Genomic DNA, 19,477 nt, shown 5'->3' on the forward strand with positions numbered 1-19,477 from the left:
CTCAGCCTCCCCTTCCCCAGGCTGAACCCCCCCAGCCCCCTCAGCCGCTCCTCGTAAGACTCGTGCTCCAGACCCCTCAACCAGCTTTGTGGCTCTCCTCTGGACATGTTCCAGCAAGGCAACGTCTTTCTTGTAGCGAGGGGCCCAAAACTGAACACAGGATTCAAGGTGCGGCCTCACCAGCACCGAGCACAGGGGGACAATCACTGCCCTGCTCCTGCTGGCCACACTATTCCTGATACAAGCCAGGATGCCAAGAGATGCACTGGGAACACTTTCCACAGCTCCACGTTCCTCAAACCCTCGCTCATCCAAGATAGTCCCTGAGTAAATAGGGAGGCGATGGTTCAAGCGAGGCATTTGCAAGGGGCGGGTGCCTTGGGGGGGGGGGGCATTTGGCTCTCTGACCGGTCCTGACAAAGATGTTTTCTATTGATTTGCCAGGAGGGACTTGCAGTCTTGAGCAAGACAAGTTGTGTTTTTCAAAGGGCCATACACCCATCACAACTTTTCCTTACTTAATTGTAGGTGGGCCTTTTTCAAAGGGTTTGTCAGGCAGTGAATAAACCCCCTCTTCTCCACAAGCCTCCCCCGCTAATTTAAGCAGGATTCAGAAAATAATTTCAGGACAAAAAAAATCAGAGAGAACCGCAGATGTTGAGAACTGGCTGGTTTATTCTGGTACAAACATTTCCGCATCTAAAATCACTTCAAAAATTGTGGGTATCTCCCTAACTCCCCTAAGCAGAAGGTCAAGATGAAATCTTTTGGTTGACTGCAAACGAAACGTCGGGTTTTGTTATACCAGGAAAACCTCCTATCTCTGGGTTTGACGTATCACACTCTCAGGTTGGTTTGGGGTTTTTTTGATCACCCAGAGAGGTGAAAAGCCAGAGTCAAACCAACTCTTCACCTGCGTTCCTCGTGTCGACATTTCCGCTTTCTCGTCTGTAAAACCTTATTTTAAAGGATTACTTCTTGCACGGACGATGCAGTACATGAGTCCATGTCCTACTGTATAACCCTTTCACTGCGGTGAAGAAACCTTTGCTTCCTTGGAACAACTCAGCATTTCCAGGAAGAAAACTCAATCCCATTTTAAACATTTCCTTTAAAAAATACCCACACATCCCAGGAGGAGAAAACTTTTGCCTTGCATGGCTTTGTAGGGCTGCGAGGAACAAAGTCCCAGCTGCCAAATTAAAATCATAGAGAGGCCCTGGGAAACGCAGATCCCTGCGGCGCAGCCCCTGGGCTGTAATATCAGGATTTAGCTGCAATGGATGAATCCCATTTACGCTTGGCTTTACGCTCCATGGCCTGACCAGCTGGATGCAGTGTTGGTCATACGCTCTCCGTGCTGGTCTCCCATTCCACCCCCAAAATGAACCAGCAGAGACTCACTCCCTTAAAGAGCTTAAAGCAGCAACAGGTTGGGATGGGAGGTGTAGGCAGAAAAGAGAAAAACAAAACCCCAAACCCAATTATTTCAATTTCTTGAATTTGAAGCAAGGGAATTTCCCCCGACAGAAGGGAAAAGCAGCTGGTGTCAGCTCTAGCTTCTGTAACCAACCGCCAAGAAGGAGCAGGAACCTCCTGCGGTCACAGGCGGCTCAGCCGAGGGAGGGGAAGACTGGATTCAGTATGGAGACACACGCGTGCCGGGCAGGGGAGGCATTTGGGCAGAGAGGGCACACCCCGCCCCTGCACAGGGGGAAGGCAGCAGCACCCCATGCACAGCCCCTGCCTCTTGGCAGCAGCGTGAGGCACGACCCTCCCCCCCCATAGCACCAGCCCCACCAGCAACTTGGGCAACCATGGGGAAGGCAAATGGCAACCCTATCGTGGGCTTTTGGGCAGGATGATCACCCCCAAGCAAGGGGGAGGCTCTTGGGAAAACGGGGTGCTGGTAATGGGGACACTGAGTGAACGCAGTTAAGCTGGGCACATCTAGGCCTGGCTTTGCTGGAGCTTCAGCTGCAAGAGCTGTTTGTGCAAGCCACAGCAACGCCTACGAAACTTCTGCGAGTGAAGGGCAAAGCTGAAAGCCTGCAAAAGCATCGCCTGGGACGGACTTGGCTTCAAGGGGCTAACACAGAGACTTGAAGCCACTCAGTGGCAAAGATTTGGGTCAACAAGACCCCATGGGTCAAGGAAAAAGGGATAGATCCTGTCCGTGCTCACACCACGTGCTTTGTGTCACCCCGTTGCTGCTGATCTGTTAAGCTGGAGCACGTGTGAGGGTGTGAGCTCCGTCTCTGCTGAAGGAAGATGAGCTTGTCATGATCCGGCTGTACCAGAGATAACTGAACAGAGCCACAGCCCGGTGGGTGGAGGACTGGATGCACCAGCACCTTAAAAGAGCTGTCTCTCTCCTGCCCAGAGCCCTGGCCTGGCCCCAAAACACGAGGCCACGCATGAGAGCTGCTGCCTGCACTTCTGCTACTGAAAAATTAAGCAGCGTTGTCCTCACTGCTGGTGTTTTGTGCAAAGAGGGGATGAAACGGGCACTCCCTGCTGCTGCCTCTCACTCAGCACCAGTCTGGGTCCAGCCTCAAACTCCTGCCCAGTCTGAGAGCTTGGCAAGAGCAGGAATCCAAACTCTGCTGTCTTTCCACTCTTGTAGAAATTGAGTTCTGTGGCTTTATCCAAAATTAAGTCGCAGCTGATCCCCATGGGAGGCTGAGGGCACTTGTCCTGGTTTGTAGCATTATTCACATTCACGAGGCTAAAACACACCTCAAATTCTGCATCTTCCAGAAATAATCCAGGCTCCCAGGCAGAGAAAATGTGGTATAACAGAAAGCAGAACTCTCTATTGAAGTGTTTTACAGAACGTTGGTATTTTTCCAAGGTACAGCCCTGGGATTTTTCTGCAGAGCTGTTGTACTGTCAGCATACTATTTGCTCTCCTTGCCCTTTTGGTTTTAACGTCCTATTAATAATGCATCTCCGTATTTATTGCAGTTTGCGTTAATGTTCCACTGTTACTTCTCGATCACTCGTTATTCTGTCTGTAGTGCTAGGCGAGGCTTCAAAACCCAAACAACAGCAGCAGCGTTACTACAGACCAAGCCACAGCCCCACCAGATCCAAGACAGCCCCGCCGAGGGGGATCATTCATCTTCCCGAAGCTGGCAGAGTGCGCTGCACCCAGGAACAGCTCTACATCCTCTCCGGCTCAGGGATCGGACCTAAGCTTTTCCAGGGCAATCTGGGCAGTCAGCTCTTTCAAGGGATCTAAGCCAGAAAACTGTAAAACATTGTTAAGGAGCAGCTTGCTTAATCCTGGCTCTACAGCACCCGCTGTAACAGGAGCGGGAACGGGCTGTCAAGGCTGGCCCTGGCTGACAGCTCAGCTCGGCAGCACAGGCCTCCAGGGAGGATGCACTAACGATGCTCCATTGAGCAACCTTGCATTCCTGAAAATTCCCTGGGGCCAACAGAGCTCTGCAGTTACCTTCTCACCCTACAGCACTCTGAGCTCCCCGGTACACCCCCCGTACACCTCCAGCTCAGCACCCAGGCTTGGGCATTGTACTACCAGTGTCCACCTCCCACCGGGAGCGTCCTCGAGCCTTCCCACGCCCGTACCCACACTGCAGAGCGACTCAGAAATGATAGAGAAAGGCAACGCTGAAGCTGGGTGGTTGCCTCACCTAGGGGTTACAGTGCTCATCCATAACACGGGGCTTCATAGCCCTCGTTTGCCTGAAGAGGGACTTACAACCCCCGTCGCTCCCATCACAGGAAAACGCCTCAAATTCTGGACAAGAGATAGCTGCAATCCTGTTTCCAGGCAGGATTTCTCTCCATTCTTCTGGATGAGGCTGCACACATGCTGGGAGAAAGGTTTCTCTGCTCTTCCAAGAAAGTCCCATTTAGCCCTCTCTTCCCCTGGGAATGGAGCTGACCTCCTCCCTGCCTTATCCCTACAAACAGCACATTACTTCCAGCAGCAGCAGCAAGGAGTTTCAGAGCAGGAAAACTGATGTTTCCCTGTCCTGGGCTGGTGGTTAGGGCACTCAGGAGGCGGGCTGGAAGCCCCCCAGGGCACTGCAGAGAGCCCAGAGCAGGTCTCCTGTGTCTTCAGTGCCTTCCCCCAACGCCAGGCTCATGGGCCGGACAGGGCATGGTTCACCTCCACTTCCCTGGCCATACTTTGAAAGAAGTCACGTTTGCTCTCTTTTGCTCATATTGTTACTATGCACTTATCTACAAAACCAAAACTTGGGGGGCTTCAGGGTGAAACATCATCTCTGCCGCTCAGCGCGCTGCATAAACCACAAGGAAAAGCAAGGGCTGAAGATGCAGTTTCCACCGTTCCCTTCTGGCTGAGTTAGTGGGTTGCCACGTGGCAAACTGGGGGAGGCAGATCTCGCTCTCCCCTACTGCAGCACAGTGGTCGCCTACAGACCCCAGCCTTCATGTCCACCCCACAGATGAAGATTGCAGTGTTCAACACCAAAACCTTCAAAACGCTTTTTGGATCTCAATTTATGGGCGATGTTCACAAATTCTCCTGTCTGACCTAATCCCAGCAAAGGTTTTGCTTTGGCTTGATCTGCCTGCAGCCACCAGACCTGGGAGCGTGGCCCGGTCACCGCAATCTGACCTTGTGTGAAGTGTCCCTGAGGTGTCACATGCCCTTGTACTTGCCAAACTCCTCCGCAGATGAGGTGGCTTCCAGATTTCAGTACTTAGCGGCAAGCTTCAAGTGGTTTGTCCAGAAAGGCTCTGAATGATTAAAGATGTCCTCGAGCTGTGTTGTTGCCACTGCTTGGTTACTGACCTACACAAGCACAACAACATGGGCACTGAGGATCTGGCAAGAGAAACTTTTCTGCTCTCTGTCTTCTAATATTTAGTTTTGCTTTTGAGATGAAAGAAGCACTAATTCCTATTTGTATCCATCCTCATTGCCTGACTTAGCGTTTTGTTTTTTTTTTTTTTAAAGTTTACTGTCAAGAACAAGCCTTCTGTTACCATTTATTAAGGTTGAACGTAGCTCACTTTCCAAGTGCTGTGCAAATACAAGCTGGGTCACCGTTACCAACATACTGAAAAGATGTTACCCCTATCTTACAGGGAACAGAACTGGGTCAGCCAGTGGGTGTTTTGTACCACATGAGCAGGATAAAACAATAAAACAATATATGCCCTCCTTGCCGAAGTATGCGTGGCCAGAAGATGAGGATCGCTGCCTCCCTTTCTGGCTGAATAACTCTGAAGTTCCTTCTATTACAGCTTTAAAAAACCCTCATCCCCCAGCTTTCATATCTGCATATGCTAACCAGCCCATTCCTGGAGTGCACTTTCAGGCAAGCTTACAACCTTCAGCTTTCCAGACAGATCGTTTGCTATTAGTAGCGGAGATAACACATAGAAAGCAAGCTATTGTGGAAGTTACCTCTTCTCCTCTCACTCCTCCCACGTTTTCGCGGGGCATCTTGGCATCCTACAGTGCAGCAGATAGGGAAGAGAAGGGATGGTTCCCAGGAAAGAAGCATTAAGAGCGTGGCCAGTGCCAGCACTGCATCCGACTTCTAAATCGCCTAGAAATGGAAATGCAGCGTACATACACCAACTAGAGGAAATCACCACAAGGTTTGACCGTTCAGTAGTAGTTTTGCATTATTTGTTATGATTGCCAAGGTAATGAAGTCAAAGATATTGGATGGAAGACTTGTAAATAGTGTTCATTCAAAGTGACCCTGCAGAAAAGAGTCAAAAACGGCACTGAGAACTCCTCATGCTATCTGATGTATTTCTTCACCAATTCGTACTAGTCGAGCTTGGTCTGCCACCAGAGAGAACCAGGAGGTTCCCTTCAAGCAGTGAAAAAAACCACACTGAATTCTGATTCAGAGCAGTAAGATGCTTAGTCAGAGAAACAAGGAAAAGGAAGTCCCAGTTATGAATTCCCATCTTATTTAAATATTTGCAAAGCTCCATTCTCATACTCCAAAGGGGCTTTCTAGCCCATTCTTCTGGCCTTTCAATCATGATTTCCTCCTCTCTATGAAATCACATCTACTGTCAGCAATGTGGGGTCCTTTATGCCAAAACCACCTCCACTCATCTGTTTTATGTAACTACAAAGCAGCAAGAGCCCCATCCATTACTGCAGCCCTCTCCCAGACTGTGTTTGGGGTAGGTAGCTCGCACGTCCTCAGAAAGTACTGTACAGCGACAGCCATCGGTGCAAGGAGCGAGAAAGATCTAGCTGCATGGAGGTGCATGTTGCATGAAAAGAAACAGAAGTTTTCTGACCACAGGAAGCAGGATGTTTCTTCTACCTCCCTTTTCTGCACATGTGTATTTTAAGCAAACCAAAGTCTCAGAAAGGGCAGTTTACATGATTCCCAAGTCAACATGCTCACGCTACGGTTTAAGAGGAATTGCTGCCTCAGCTGCCTCTCCTTCATGGTATAAACTGAGCCCATTTATATGCCAAAATAGGTACCGTTCTCCAGCCTTGGAGACATGGACTCTCATCTGAGGTCCTGCCATACTCTCTCCCCTGTCACTTTTGTTCATGAACAGAACAACCACCTACTTTGTTTTCCTAAGCAGACGTTGGGTAAGATCTGAACTTTAATGTTAGGGGCTTTCCTACAGCATCAATTGTTTCAGTACAGATCAGGGTAATTTTTCAGATACTGGCCTGTGCCTAAATCATAAAGGCAACACAAGACTGAAAGGGGAGGTTGGCTCATCCTGCCACAGCCAGAGCACATTTCCCAAACAACGGCTCCATCTAAAGATTAGATAACCCAGGAACAGGACTGACTGAATTCATCACCATTTCCTCTTGCACAGCCAATTCTACAGGGAGCAAGAAACAGCAATTTGACACGCAAGGTGGTGTAAAGCAAAGGACGGTCACTTCAGTATGCTTTCTCAAAATGAGACTACGGAATATTTATAGGCCCTTTCCTGCCCGGCTCATTTAGCGTCCACACCCCTTGCTTCCCTAAAGCACCTTGGCTGACTGCTGCCCCACCACCGTACAGGACTACTTCTCACTGCTGAAGCAGCACACAAGCCTGCCAGAAGGATTGCTACAGGCAACGCTGGCCTCGGGAGCTTCAGACAGCAACAGAAAAGCAAGCTGGTCTAGAAAAGGACATCCTGGAGTTACTCAAGAGACTCCCTTTTCGGCTGCAGTGCAACATAGTTTTACACACGTACATTTCAAACACACAGAATTTGTACTTGCCTATGTGATGCCAAAGTCTAAAACTCCTAAGTTTTCCTGCATTTCATAGCTCCATAACTGTGTGGACAATTAATTACCATGACACAATCCAAGCGACTTCTTAAGCTTCACAGAGAAGTCATGTGAACACCTGGATGAATGAGTTATTTAGGCCAAACTCCTTAGAGAACTAAAGGATGCTGCATCTCCACATAGAACACGTGGCATAAAAGCTCTTCACTGCAGGACTGAGAATACCTCTTGGGGACCTTTCTCAGCAAATGGTCTGTAACAGCACAGGCTGTAGCCTGAAATTAAAAAAGTCTTTTTGTTACCACTTTTGCTCTTTCCCGTCTAACCATTTGCAAAACCGTATCCAACTAATTCTGTCCCAGTTGTTCGCAGAATGACATGTTTTTGAGAAATACATAGCAGGTGCTAAGACTGGAGAAAGACACAAGGAAATCTTTTATGAAGATTTGCAGAGTGAAACTGGAGAGCTACTGGCCTAATACATTTGTTAAGCTTCAGCGCAATTTGCGGTACGTTGACACAGGGGCTGAGGCAGCATGGAGTCCATCGAGACACTCCACACAGGCTCCTTCACAATCCCAAGCCGACGTCTCCCAATACCTGATCTGATCCCCGTCAGCACAGTTCCACTGGAAGGAGGAGCTCCTCAGCTGGCGAAGTGAGCTCCGGCGCTTTCCCACCAGCTTAGAGGTGCCCCTGAGAACGATCAGGGGTTGAAATCTGTTAGAAAACTTGCCTAGATGGTAGTGAGCAAACTCCAAAGAATTTTAACTACTTGTGCGCATTGCATTCTGATTAAAATCAAAGGTATAAACAAGAAAGCCTGATTTCTGAAGCGTGGCTAACAGCTCTCAGCTACGTGATTTTTAACAGCCATCAAGAGTCAAAGTGATGGCTGTTGGCCGCATGACAAAATTCCCTCGTCAACACGGACACATAACAGGGCATTCAGAGTATTTCTCTGCAGTGTCCTTTATTAAATATCCTCTTTGATACAGAGTATTTAAGCAAAAATAGTTTAAAAATTCTTTCGGTAATTCTTACAGGAATCTTTTGTGAAGTCACTGTTACAGCAGCATCACGTTGCCATTTAAGGAATAAATCTTTATCAGACATCAGGTTTTTCCTGTGTGGAGTTCTGTTCCATACAAAGAAATCGTAAGAGTAGGCATTGGAAAATGCCTAAAGTAACCATCAAAACTCTGAATTCTGGTCTTCAATTAATAAAGAATTTTAACAGTTGTGTCACAGACACATCATTCTTAATAAACAAAACAGCAGAATAGGAAAATGCATACTTTTGTAAGCTTTAGCTTATAAAAGTCATGGCAGCGCACACAAGTACAGCAAAAGAAGAGGATATGCCTCAAGCACAGACACTTCACTACAAGGTAGAAGCTTCAATACAACGTTGAAGCTTCACCACAGCACTGCCCAACTACTCCCCTGAGTTCTGCATGCTATTTCCAGTACTGGAAATTTGTCATGTAACAACCGTGTGGCAACTGGCACTACCCACCCAGGTGGGATTCTGCCCCACAAAAATTAGAGAGCATAAACAGATTCTGCTTTGACTTCTGTCTGCCACAGCTGTTGCATGGCCTTTTGGAGACCCAGGCGGTCTCATTCATTTTATTCTTTTCTATGTAAACCAATAGTCTCATTTTTGACATTCATGAACAGTAAGTAAATGTTTCTTTGGAACAAAGGATAGCTCCTACAGGGGCAGACATTCTCATGAAATAGATTAGACTCATCAGATGTCCAGATTAACAAACCTATTGGCACAGGGAAGGTGACAGGGGACACAGCATGAGCCCTTGTTGCATAGCTGTAGAGCGTACGTATCTCTCGTGATGAACAGTTCAGTCAGAATCCTTAAGTTCTAGCCAAAACACTACGTGAGGGGTTGCTTGAGGTCAAACAAACCAGTCCCTCCTTTAACAACTTTTCCAACCACAAGGCATGCAGAAGGGGATCGCAGTTCATCATGGGCACCTGTAACAGAATTCAGACAAAATCGTATTAGGATGTTTCCAAAGGTTTCTCAGGGGTCGGTGCTGAAAAGAAAGCATTTTGGTTTACGTGCAAGAAGTGGTTCAGCCCCCCCCTAGTTTCAGAAAGGCACTGCCACCTGCTGTTCAGATTGAATTTGTATTTCTGAGAGCACGAGTCTAAATCTCTTCCTGCCCCTCCTACAATAACTATTATCTCATCCCAATCTTTTTGTGCAAGCAGAGAATTATGCCACGCATTACTAAACCCTCCCTATTCAGCACGAAAAGACAACACGGTCTGAATTCTAAGAGAACACAGATTTGACCTTCCAGTGAACACATTTTGCTGATTAAATAGATTGCTAAAAAAAATACATCAGCCAGACAAACCTAAAAAGATTCCCTTTTCATTGCTGCCTTTTTCCTTTGTTAGGGTGAATCCTTTTGATGTGGTTTTTAAATCCTTCTGGCTAGATATGAAGAGAACTTTTCACTGGAGAGACATTCCATGAATTCCTTTGATTTTGTGGTTACTCACTGTAGCGAAATAGTGTCACAGAAATTTGGAAGCTCTCCAGATGATATGTCTGGCTAGGACTGTTTTGCTTTCACTGTTTTTATAAGCATCCAGGCTGGTTTTCATTTATCCTAAACTACAGCAAGCTGGAATTTTGTCATTACAGCAGTTAGAAGATTGGAAATAAAACTGTTAAGCTTTTGATAAGTTTGGGTCATCTTTATCCTACTGAGCAAAATGTACTGACTAACTTCCTATGATACAGAGGCTAGGGGGAGGAACTGCACCATAGCACAGTGTATGGCATGTGCTTGCTGGTCCCATCTCAGCTACCGCTGAATAATTAAACAGCTTCTCCTAAATGTGTGTCAGCTGAAGAAAAAGAAAAAGCTCCTTTGTTAGGTCACTAAACAAAAGAGTCATAACCGTCCTGTCTGATCACGTGATGTTATTCTTCGAGCAAACAGCCAAAGGGATCTCGCTCCTGATGCAGCGTGCTCTCTGCACACTAAACCCCGATCAGCAGGCTGCTGGGTCACACCTGCACTCTGATGGTACTCACGTTAGCTGTGCACAGCAGTCACAAGCCGCCTTTTTTCCTGCTTACTGATCAGGGCCATAAGCGAGCACCCTCGCACTATCTCTTTAAATGCAGTCGAGTTACCAGTTACATTAAAGAAAATTAGATCCAGACTGCCGCAATCCACATTATGACTTTGATTTCCATCTCAGTGAAATCAGTAACTCCCTCCTCTTGTAATGAGGGTAGCTTTCCTGCCAATTCACTGTGTCCTTCCATCAGTATGCACTTCCATGTCTTTATTCATAATGTTATCCATAAACAAAATTACATTTCACCTGGCAAAAACCTTATCTTATTCCTAAGTCAATATATGATATAACGTAAATCCAGAGAGTGCAACTGTGCATGAAGCTTCCTCTTCTATTCAATTTCACCTCGGATTTACACTTCTCCTTTCTGATTTTCAGATGAATTTTGAGTCAATTGTAACCAATAGCATTCATTAAAACCCAAATTATCTTCCCAGAAAAGTAGAAAACAGCATTAACAAAAAGGAATTCTGTGATAAAAAGTATCTACGACATCTGTGAAAAGCAGTTTAAGGTAGTAGCTCATGCTGAGAGCTTTTCCCATTTGTAACGGGTAGCAAAGGAAGCAGCACAGGAGCATCCAAGGAGGAGAGTATCCAACTGGCAAGTGACAGAAACCAAGACTATTTGCAAAAGGGAGACATAATTAGCAGTCAAAGCATGAGATCAAGCAAACTGTCTAATGACAGACTTAAAGCACAAGTTTTTTTGGATAAGACTCCTAAATGTAGGTGGCTAGTGCCAACTCAAATGCCCTAAATGAGCTGTGCAGCCGTGTGATCTCTACACCTTCCAAAGCAGCAAATAGAGACCAGGAAGGATACTCCTGGGCATCTCAGACGGCACCAGAAACCTACCATTAGACAAATCTGACCCTCTGTCTGTGTTTGAGGGAAAAAGCAAAGATAGTAAAGTGCTACAAAGCAGAAGAAAACCAGAATCAAAGTAACAACCAGGAGGACTGTTCTCACAGTAAAATTCTGAATAGCAAGGTTAGAGAAGAGATGAAAACATGGAAGTTTTAAGAGATGTGAAAACAAAGCAGAGATGACAATTTTAATAGTAGAGACAGAAAAAGGCAGATTTAGTAGTCTGTTGTTAAGATTTGTTATAGCAAAGCTTTATAATCTTAAGGTTTGTTACAAAAATGCCTATCCAATTCTTAAAGAAAGGAGTCACAGACCCCACAAATTACATGTGGGAGCTGACTTCATTTAAGCTGACAGAATTTTATTAAAAACATCTGGAACAGTTTTCTAGGCAAGGGCTTAATTAAAATTTTAGCCTCTGGCATTTTTTTCTAATGCAATTATGCATTACTCAAAATAGTGGAAAGTTACGATGAAAACAAAGCATATGCGAAAGGCTGCAGCAATATATTTCAAACTAAACCATTTACCCATCATTGTTGCTTCCTTCAAGAATTTGTAGCTGGTTTCAAATGTCATCTGTTGCAGAGGGGAGGAGTTGGACTGAATTCCAAAACGATTCAGTGGTTTATAAGATCCTTCAAAACACATGTAATCTGCCACAAGTGAAAGGTGCCGAGGGTCTACCACAATTCCTAAGAACACAAGAGCGAGCAATCATCAGAGCATTCAAGGGCTAAGGGTGGGGGTTTTTTTAGTAAATCAGGTCTAAATTAAACCCCCTGGATCTAATCAACATGGAGAACATCTCTATTAACATTCTTCTGGCAGCTGCACCTCTTTGTGCGTAGCTGGCTTAACTGCTCCCCTCAAATATCCAAGAGAGGCAGACCTCACTATAATATAAAACAGTATCTCTCCAGGGAAAATAAAATGTCAAGAACACTGTAAGGCAGCGAAGTTTCTCTACACAAAATCAGTAAGGCCTGCATCATCTTTGTTTATGCAGAATGGGATCAGAGATCCATCCGTTTGTGATGGGACAGAGCTCTGGCCCCTCACCTGGTGGCCTGCAGTAGCTAGGCACCAGAGTCAGAAAGGTTCTGGTATTTTCTGTGCATGATATTAGGCATCCACAGAAAACGCTGTTTAGGCTAAAAAGAAATAGCACTTATTTTTAAATAACGCTTGTGGAGTCAGTGTAATGGGGGATCATTAACAGCTCTGTCAACGTTTACCCAGCAGTTCTTGAACAACTTGAAGGTCAGACCATTCTGGGCTGCCAGCTGGCAAATCTGTTTGATATAACTGGTTGCTAAAATTCCCACTGTATTAATCTTCCCTCTTTTTAATAGCTTAATTCATAGCAAGACCTAGCTCACTTGAGCAGCCTATGAAGTCAGGCACCTTGCCTACACTAGTTGCCTGGACTCTGAATAATCTAATCAGAGAGAACATTCAGACAATGCAGCGCAGATATTTTAGGAAAGATGTAAAAACCTCAACTACAAAGGGAGCCGAGACTCCCATCATTAAACAGCCAGAGTGAGCAAGATTAATCCTATTCTCAGGGTCACTATACAAGTCTAACAGTTAGCTTCCTCAGACATCAGTAATTAATTCATCTAGACCTTCCAGCTTGCAAAAAACCAAATATACCAGAATAGAAAAGCTCTGTGAATGGGGGATAAATTCAACCTTGACTACTGAATTTTCTACTGATTAAATGGAACCTAACAACTAACAAAGTCTTCACAGAAAGCACTATAATGATTAAAAGTATGAAAAGGTGCTTAAACTTACACACACAAATGAAAAGATCATGCAAAACCATAACTTTGTAAGCGCTGTGGCTGGGTTTTCCTATCTTAATGATAATAAAGACTATCTTTAAAAATACAAAGAAATCTTACCATATACAGCAAATACATCTTTTATTTCCTTTATAATCACCCTCAGGGCGGACTCAATGCCATAATTCTTAGCCATGGCATGAATATCATTGGAATAAAGTCTGTTCAGGTCCAAAATCTGAAAGCAAAAAAACCCACAGATACAAGTTAGGACAGTAGTTACGCTATATTACCAAATAACTTATGCTAAGCTAAGATAGCTTTTTTCTCCATTTTTCATTAGCTTAAGCAGCACCAACAGCTACAGAACAACTAGGCAGCAGCTCAGAGTCAAATACTGACATAACTTACGCGGGAGATTTAAGTTTAAGCTAGTGATCACTGCATTATATACATGAATAAGAGTATGGAATCAAAACTCACCACAGGAGAAAATGTTATGAAATTAGAAAAAGCAAACAAACAAACCATCCCAAGCAGCAGGGAACATGTTAAAGTCTTCCAACCAACATAAAGCAATGCCCAGTCTGTCTCAGCCAGCCAGAACTTTCAGCAAAAGCAGTAGAGAAGATGTAGCTTAAAACAATCCTGTATTTGTAGAGTTATGGGCTAGATGGCATAACAGAACTATTCATTTCCAAGTACTGCAATTAATTTAGATTGAAGAACTCCCTCAAGTAACATTTAGGGAGACAGTTACAAGCACAGTGTAGAATTATCTGTCATTAGACACTGGGCTGCTGCACAAGAACTGAATTGCAAGCTGCCCTTGAGAAAAGGCTTACTGAGCTCTGAACACATCTAGGGGTATGTCCTGGTTTTGGCTCAGGTAGAGTTAATTTTCTTCTTAGTAGCTGGCATAGTGCTGTGTTTTGGATTTAGTACTAGAAGAATGGTGATAACACACTGATGGTTTAGTTGTTACTAAGCAGTGCTTATACCAGTCAAGGACTTCTTCATCTTCCCCTGCTCTGCCAGGTGCACAAGAAGGTGGGAGGGGGCACCGCCAGGACAGCTGACCCCAACTGGCCCAAGGGCTACTCCAGACCATAGGACTTCATGCTTGGGGGGAGCTGGCCAGGGAGAGAACGATCACTGCTCTGGGACAGGCTGGGCATCGGTCAGCAGGTGCTGAGCAACTGTATTGAACATCACTTGTTTTGTATATTCTGTATATTCTATTATTATTACTAATTTTTTTCTTTCCCTCTACTTTTTTTATTAAACTGTCTTTATTTCAACCCACAAGTTTTCCCTTTTTTTTTTTCTCTCCGATTCTCTCCCCCATCCCACTGAGGGAGGGGGGGGAGTGAGCAAGGTGATGTTTAGCTGCCTGCCCAGTTAAACCACAACAGGGTAAAAAGGAGAAGGAAGAGAGTTTAAGAGCTGAAAAAGCTACACATCACCCCTGCTAAATTTAAATGGCATTCATCATCCACTATCTCTCCCTAGAACACAAAAGATCATTCAAGTTTGAGATTATAAACAGATTACATACATCAGAGTATCTGAACAACTCCACAAGGTTTATCCCTTCTGTATGCAGAACAAGTTCCTTCTCTCCTTGCTTATTGGTACTTTCATTCAACAAGCATCGTGTGATCCCCTTCACTTCATGAATAACTGTGCTTCGTGCAAGAGAGACAAGCAAGGAGGAGAGATCAAAGTACATCTTCATCAGTGGAAGTGTCAATGAAACCTAAGAAGGAAAAAACCAATGCAATGTTTTGTCAGGAAACTTGGACATCAGGCTCAATAGCCAGCCTCTTCTTTTTAGGCAAAAAGTAGGCAACTGAACAACTGGGATTTATCCTAGCTGTGTGCTTAGGAACATAAACGTCTGACTAGAATTACAGCTGAATGATGCTAAGAACACCACCGCATCCCAGGACCATTCATCCACATTGCTTTAAAGATCTGAGCTTATATTGATTGGGGTTTGGTTTTTAATTTGTTTGGTTTAGATGTTTAGACTTTCTCCTTTCTGTCTTGCAGAAGGAATGTGCAAGTTTCTCAACACCTGCAGTTTGTTTGATTTTGTTGCATCTTCTGACAGTTTCAAAGCAGTATTAGCTCAGGTTAAAGTAAAGGCATTTTTCAGCATGAGCTAAACTGGAAAACTGGGGAGGTTGACCTCAGCTATGCCTTTTCCAAGATAGCTTGTTGCTGGAGGGGTTTTGGGGAGGAATATGGTAGTAGAATTGGGAGAAGAGTGTAGGATAAAATTAGCTAGATCAATCTGAAACAAAAAGGTTTATTTCTGGAAGCGTTAAAAAAGGTTTGTTAAAAACAGGGGGAATGAAACGTTTCACCTTGAGAACACGTTCCTAAACAGCCTCTTTCAAAAGTTGAGTTACCACTTTTATTAATCAGGAGCTACACAGTATTGCATCATATATTTAAAGATTAAAACACAATAAACCCAACAGTTATCTTTAATAAAAGTTAGGGGTTGCTAAAAATTATGCCAAGAAGTTCCTTTGTACTGCCACTTTCTATATGAATACAGGAGTGCTGAGACAAAACAGCAGCACTCCACTGAAGAGATCCATTTTTTATGGGCACTACATACAACCACTGCACAACCACATGCACATGTTTCCAGGCACCACCATCTTACCTCACACCAAAGTTCATTTTCAGTGTCAAACGTGTAATCCTGTATTGATGGGTGGCTGTCCAGAACAGCATTTACTCGCAACTCTGCTGATTGAAGTAATCGATCTTTCTCTTTTTTAGTTTGAGATATAAAGGAAAGATGTTGAGATTCATCACCATCTGCTCCAATCTGATCTTCTGCACTGGGGGTCCTTTCTTCTTTTTCTGATTCAGCCTCTTCATCTTCTAGATTCTCATCAATGTTTTCTTCCCCATTCTCTTCTTCACTCTCATAATCAACCTGCAAAGAAATCATGTTGCATTTATCTGAGCCAGAACAGGTACAGAAACAAAGTGTACCATGAACAGTTTTGTTCACAAATATTCTCGACAGCTGAGTTACAAGTTGCTCGCCTGTGACACAATGAAAATGCAGTTCTGTTGTAAAGAAAATAATACAACAGATCCAGTTCGGTCTCTATTTTTTCATAATCTTGCCATTATTCCTCAATACAGTCCAGGATGCTACAGGTTATTGGGATTGTAGCAGAATTTAGTTTTCTCCCCCCAAAAAAGGGTCTTCCCATAATTCAACTCTGATGATGGGATTCCCTCAGGATTTTCAATCACTCTAGCCTCTTGCTGCAATTAAAGCAACCCACCTTTTAAGCAGTAATTATGAAGTAGTCAACATGGAAAAGCATGCAGAGCCAGGGAGAATGTTTATTAAGAACCACAGAAAAGTTTTAAAAACAATTAATGGCATGAAATTAGCAAAAGGTAAAGTTAAGATGAGATACAGCACAACCTGACTGCCAGACAAATCTATCCAGTGCCTGAAGAACAAGGCTTTGGAAAAACACAGATCTCTTCCATCTCTAACTTGGATGGTTCTGTATTACTCTAAGAACAGCAGTGAGCAGGCTCAGCTATGATGACCATGGTCATCACAAGTCTCAGCCCACATTTTCTGCTATAGATTTCCCCCCATCCCAATCAAAACTGATCAGCATGAAGCAGAGACTCTCCTGTCCTCATTCAAGTGAGGTTTGTGGGGTTTTTCAGCATTTTGTCTAAGTGGAAGCTTTCCTTCCCAACTCAAACTAAGGAGAGGAATTTGGGAATTCATGTGCAGTGCTGAGCACTTATAAAATCATTACCTCTTCTTCTTGGTTCTTTTTCCGTTTTGCTTCTGTAGCATCGCCATCCCCTTCGTCAGCTTCTGCATCAACAATGTTCTCTTCTTCCTCTGCTGGAGCTTCCTGATCATTCTGTGCCTAGAAATCCATGACAGAGGACATAAACATGCTGACTCTGCTAGGAAGCATCAACTGCATGAAAAGCCTATAGCAAAACATTTGGAATTTAACAATCCCTTGTTTAATGGTCTACCTTTAAGGACAAAATAATTTCTATAAGCCCACCACTATAAAGAAACAATGAACTTACAACTCATGGTAACTTTAACATAAACAATATTAATATCTACAAGATTCAAAAGCTATCGCCCTGCTTATATGACAGTCCTTGTTGGGAGAGAGATGGCAGAAGGGACATGCAAAAGCCTTTCAATGAGAAAAAAAGGATCTTCCCCGAAGTTTTGACAACCACTGCTACAATGGGACATCAGTCTGGGACTAAATGGAGAGTAATATGCTGTTACCTCACTGAAGCTAAAATAAACAGGCATTTTCAGAGTACAGTCTTAAGTAAATTAGGATTTAATACACAGTCACTTTAATTTGCTTGTTAATTTTATGAGAATGCAAACACGGTTTATACATAAAGAAAGTATTTAAGAAGTAATTTAGTATTCACACATTTCGTGTTCACATTGAAACATGCTATGCTTTTCCAAATTCTGGTTCTCAAAAATAGGTAAAGAAAATGAGGCATTTTTCACGTAATGTTTTTCTGTACCTTGTCTTGGTCACCATCTAAATCTTTCCGAGTTGCCTTCCGGGTGCTGACTTCAGTAAAAGATGCCATCTTTGCATTCTTCCTTTTAATTGCTTCCAGAAAAAATTTAAAGAACCTGAAAGAAGCAGCAATCCAGAATGTCAAAGCTCAGCAGTACTGCAGTCAGTTTCAAGTTGTCAGAAAATTAATTTATTTTGTTTAAGAAGCCAGTCAACTCATGACAGGACATACTCTCTGGTGGATGCAAAAGTACTTCTAGGATAAGGCAAATAATTTTTCTTCCCATCCCTTTAGGAATCAAAATGTTGTATCATCTCTTACAATCGCAGATATAACCATACATCCAAAGCTTAAAATTATAAGCTCATCTGGACACTAAATCTGCATGTCAAATTGACCTTCAGAAGAGATGGTTTACTTCTGGACTTTCTTTTTTTTTTTTTTTCTTCTTTTAAACCAACAAGCACATGCAAAATTGTTAAATAAAGTAAGCCAGCTTGAACTCATGTGGCCTGAAGGAAGAACAAATCAATTAAACCTTTTTGCAAAACAAAAATAGCTTTCAGTAGACCCTTATTATTAAATGTTCTACTTTTAACTATGCAAATTCAGCCAGACATGGGGAAGGACATGGGGAAAAAAGAAAGAAAAAAAGAAAAGTCAGCCTTTTCATAGAATCATAGAATGGTTTGGGTTGGAAGGGACCTTTAAAGGTCATCTAGTTCAACCCCCCTGCAATAAGCAGGGACATCTCCAACCAGATCAGGTTGCTCAGAGCCCCATCCAACCTGACCATGGGCAACCTGTGCCAACATTTCACTACCATCACTGTAAGAAATTTCTTCCTTATATCTAGTCCGAATCTACCCTCTTTTAGTTTAAAACCATTGCACCTTGTCCTGTCGCAACAGGCCCTGCTAAAAAGATTGTCCTCATCTTTCCTATAGGTTCCCTTTAAGTACTGAAGGGCCGCAATCAGGTCTTCCCGCAGCCTTCTCTCCTCCAGGCTGAACAAGCCCAACTCTCTCAGCCTGTCCTCATAGGAGAGGTGCTCCAGCCCTCGGATCATTTTTGTGGCCTCCTCTGGACCTGCTCCAACAGGTCCATGTCTTTCCTGTGCTGAGGGCTCCAGAGCTGGACGCCGCACTGCAGGGGGTGTCTCACCAGAGCAGAGCAGAGTGGCAGAATCCCCTCCCTCGACCTGCTGGCCACGCTGCTTTTGATGCAGCCCAGATTGGCCTTCTGGGCTGCGAGCGTACATTGCCAGCTCATGTCCAGCTTTTCATCCACCAATACCCCCCAGATCTTCCTCTTCTCTCAATCCTTTCATTACCCAACCTGTACTTACTGATTTATTTAAAAAAAAAAAAAAAGTTAAAAATTAAGGTTTATTTGTGTTCAATGGGAGCATCAAGGGATAATTAAAGTATTCAAACATTTCTGCTAGTAATAAATGTTTAAGCATTCAATAAGGAATGGGATGTTGCTTACACTGGCTCTTTTGAGTGTATCAGAGACACGTGAAAGATCTGTCTTGATACAATTCCATACTGTCACCAAGTGACAGATCCAGTTTTATTCAAGACATAAAAAGCAACTGCGCAGATGCTTCTGCAAGCAGGTCTGCAGGAAGCTGTTGCTCTGAAAGCTGAAGCAGCAGTAATAAACAACATGCAGTGACCCTTAGAGCCCATGGAAAGGCACAAGAGCAAACACCAAAGTATCTGAAAGCAAATCCACCTTGTTTCCATGAAGTGCAAGATGTCCCCGGGCTTCACACACTTCTCCTCTCGGTAATATTCATGGGGCAAGAAATGGAATTTGATTTTGTAGAGGCGATGTTTGTTCTGCTTGCACTTCACATGTAGGGACTCCTC

General features: G+C 43.9%; 1 protein-coding gene across 1 annotated transcript in view; it reads right to left on the bottom strand.

Moving 5' to 3' along the window:
* Nucleotides 1-523: 523 nt before the first annotated feature.
* POLR1A (RNA polymerase I subunit A) overlaps nt 524-19,477 on the bottom strand; it is a 44,553-nt gene continuing 25,599 nt past the window's right edge. The window contains exons 27-35 of the mRNA XM_035888644.1: nt 19,341-19,474; nt 17,601-17,715; nt 16,841-16,957; nt 15,703-15,981; nt 14,581-14,781; nt 13,143-13,260; nt 11,760-11,924; nt 9,013-9,232; nt 524-7,930 (exon numbers count right to left, since the gene is read on the bottom strand). Coding sequence (XP_035744537.1) covers nt 9,132-9,232; nt 11,760-11,924; nt 13,143-13,260; nt 14,581-14,781; nt 15,703-15,981; nt 16,841-16,957; nt 17,601-17,715; nt 19,341-19,474 — 1,230 coding nt within the window. The 3' untranslated portion in view covers nt 524-7,930; nt 9,013-9,131. The remainder of the gene's footprint in view (nt 7,931-9,012; nt 9,233-11,759; nt 11,925-13,142; nt 13,261-14,580; nt 14,782-15,702; nt 15,982-16,840; nt 16,958-17,600; nt 17,716-19,340; nt 19,475-19,477) is intronic.

This window comes from Egretta garzetta, unplaced genomic scaffold (assembly GCF_000687185.1).
Source record: "Egretta garzetta isolate BGI_Z169 unplaced genomic scaffold, ASM68718v1 scaffold241, whole genome shotgun sequence".
Taxonomy (NCBI): domain Eukaryota; kingdom Metazoa; phylum Chordata; class Aves; order Pelecaniformes; family Ardeidae; genus Egretta; species Egretta garzetta.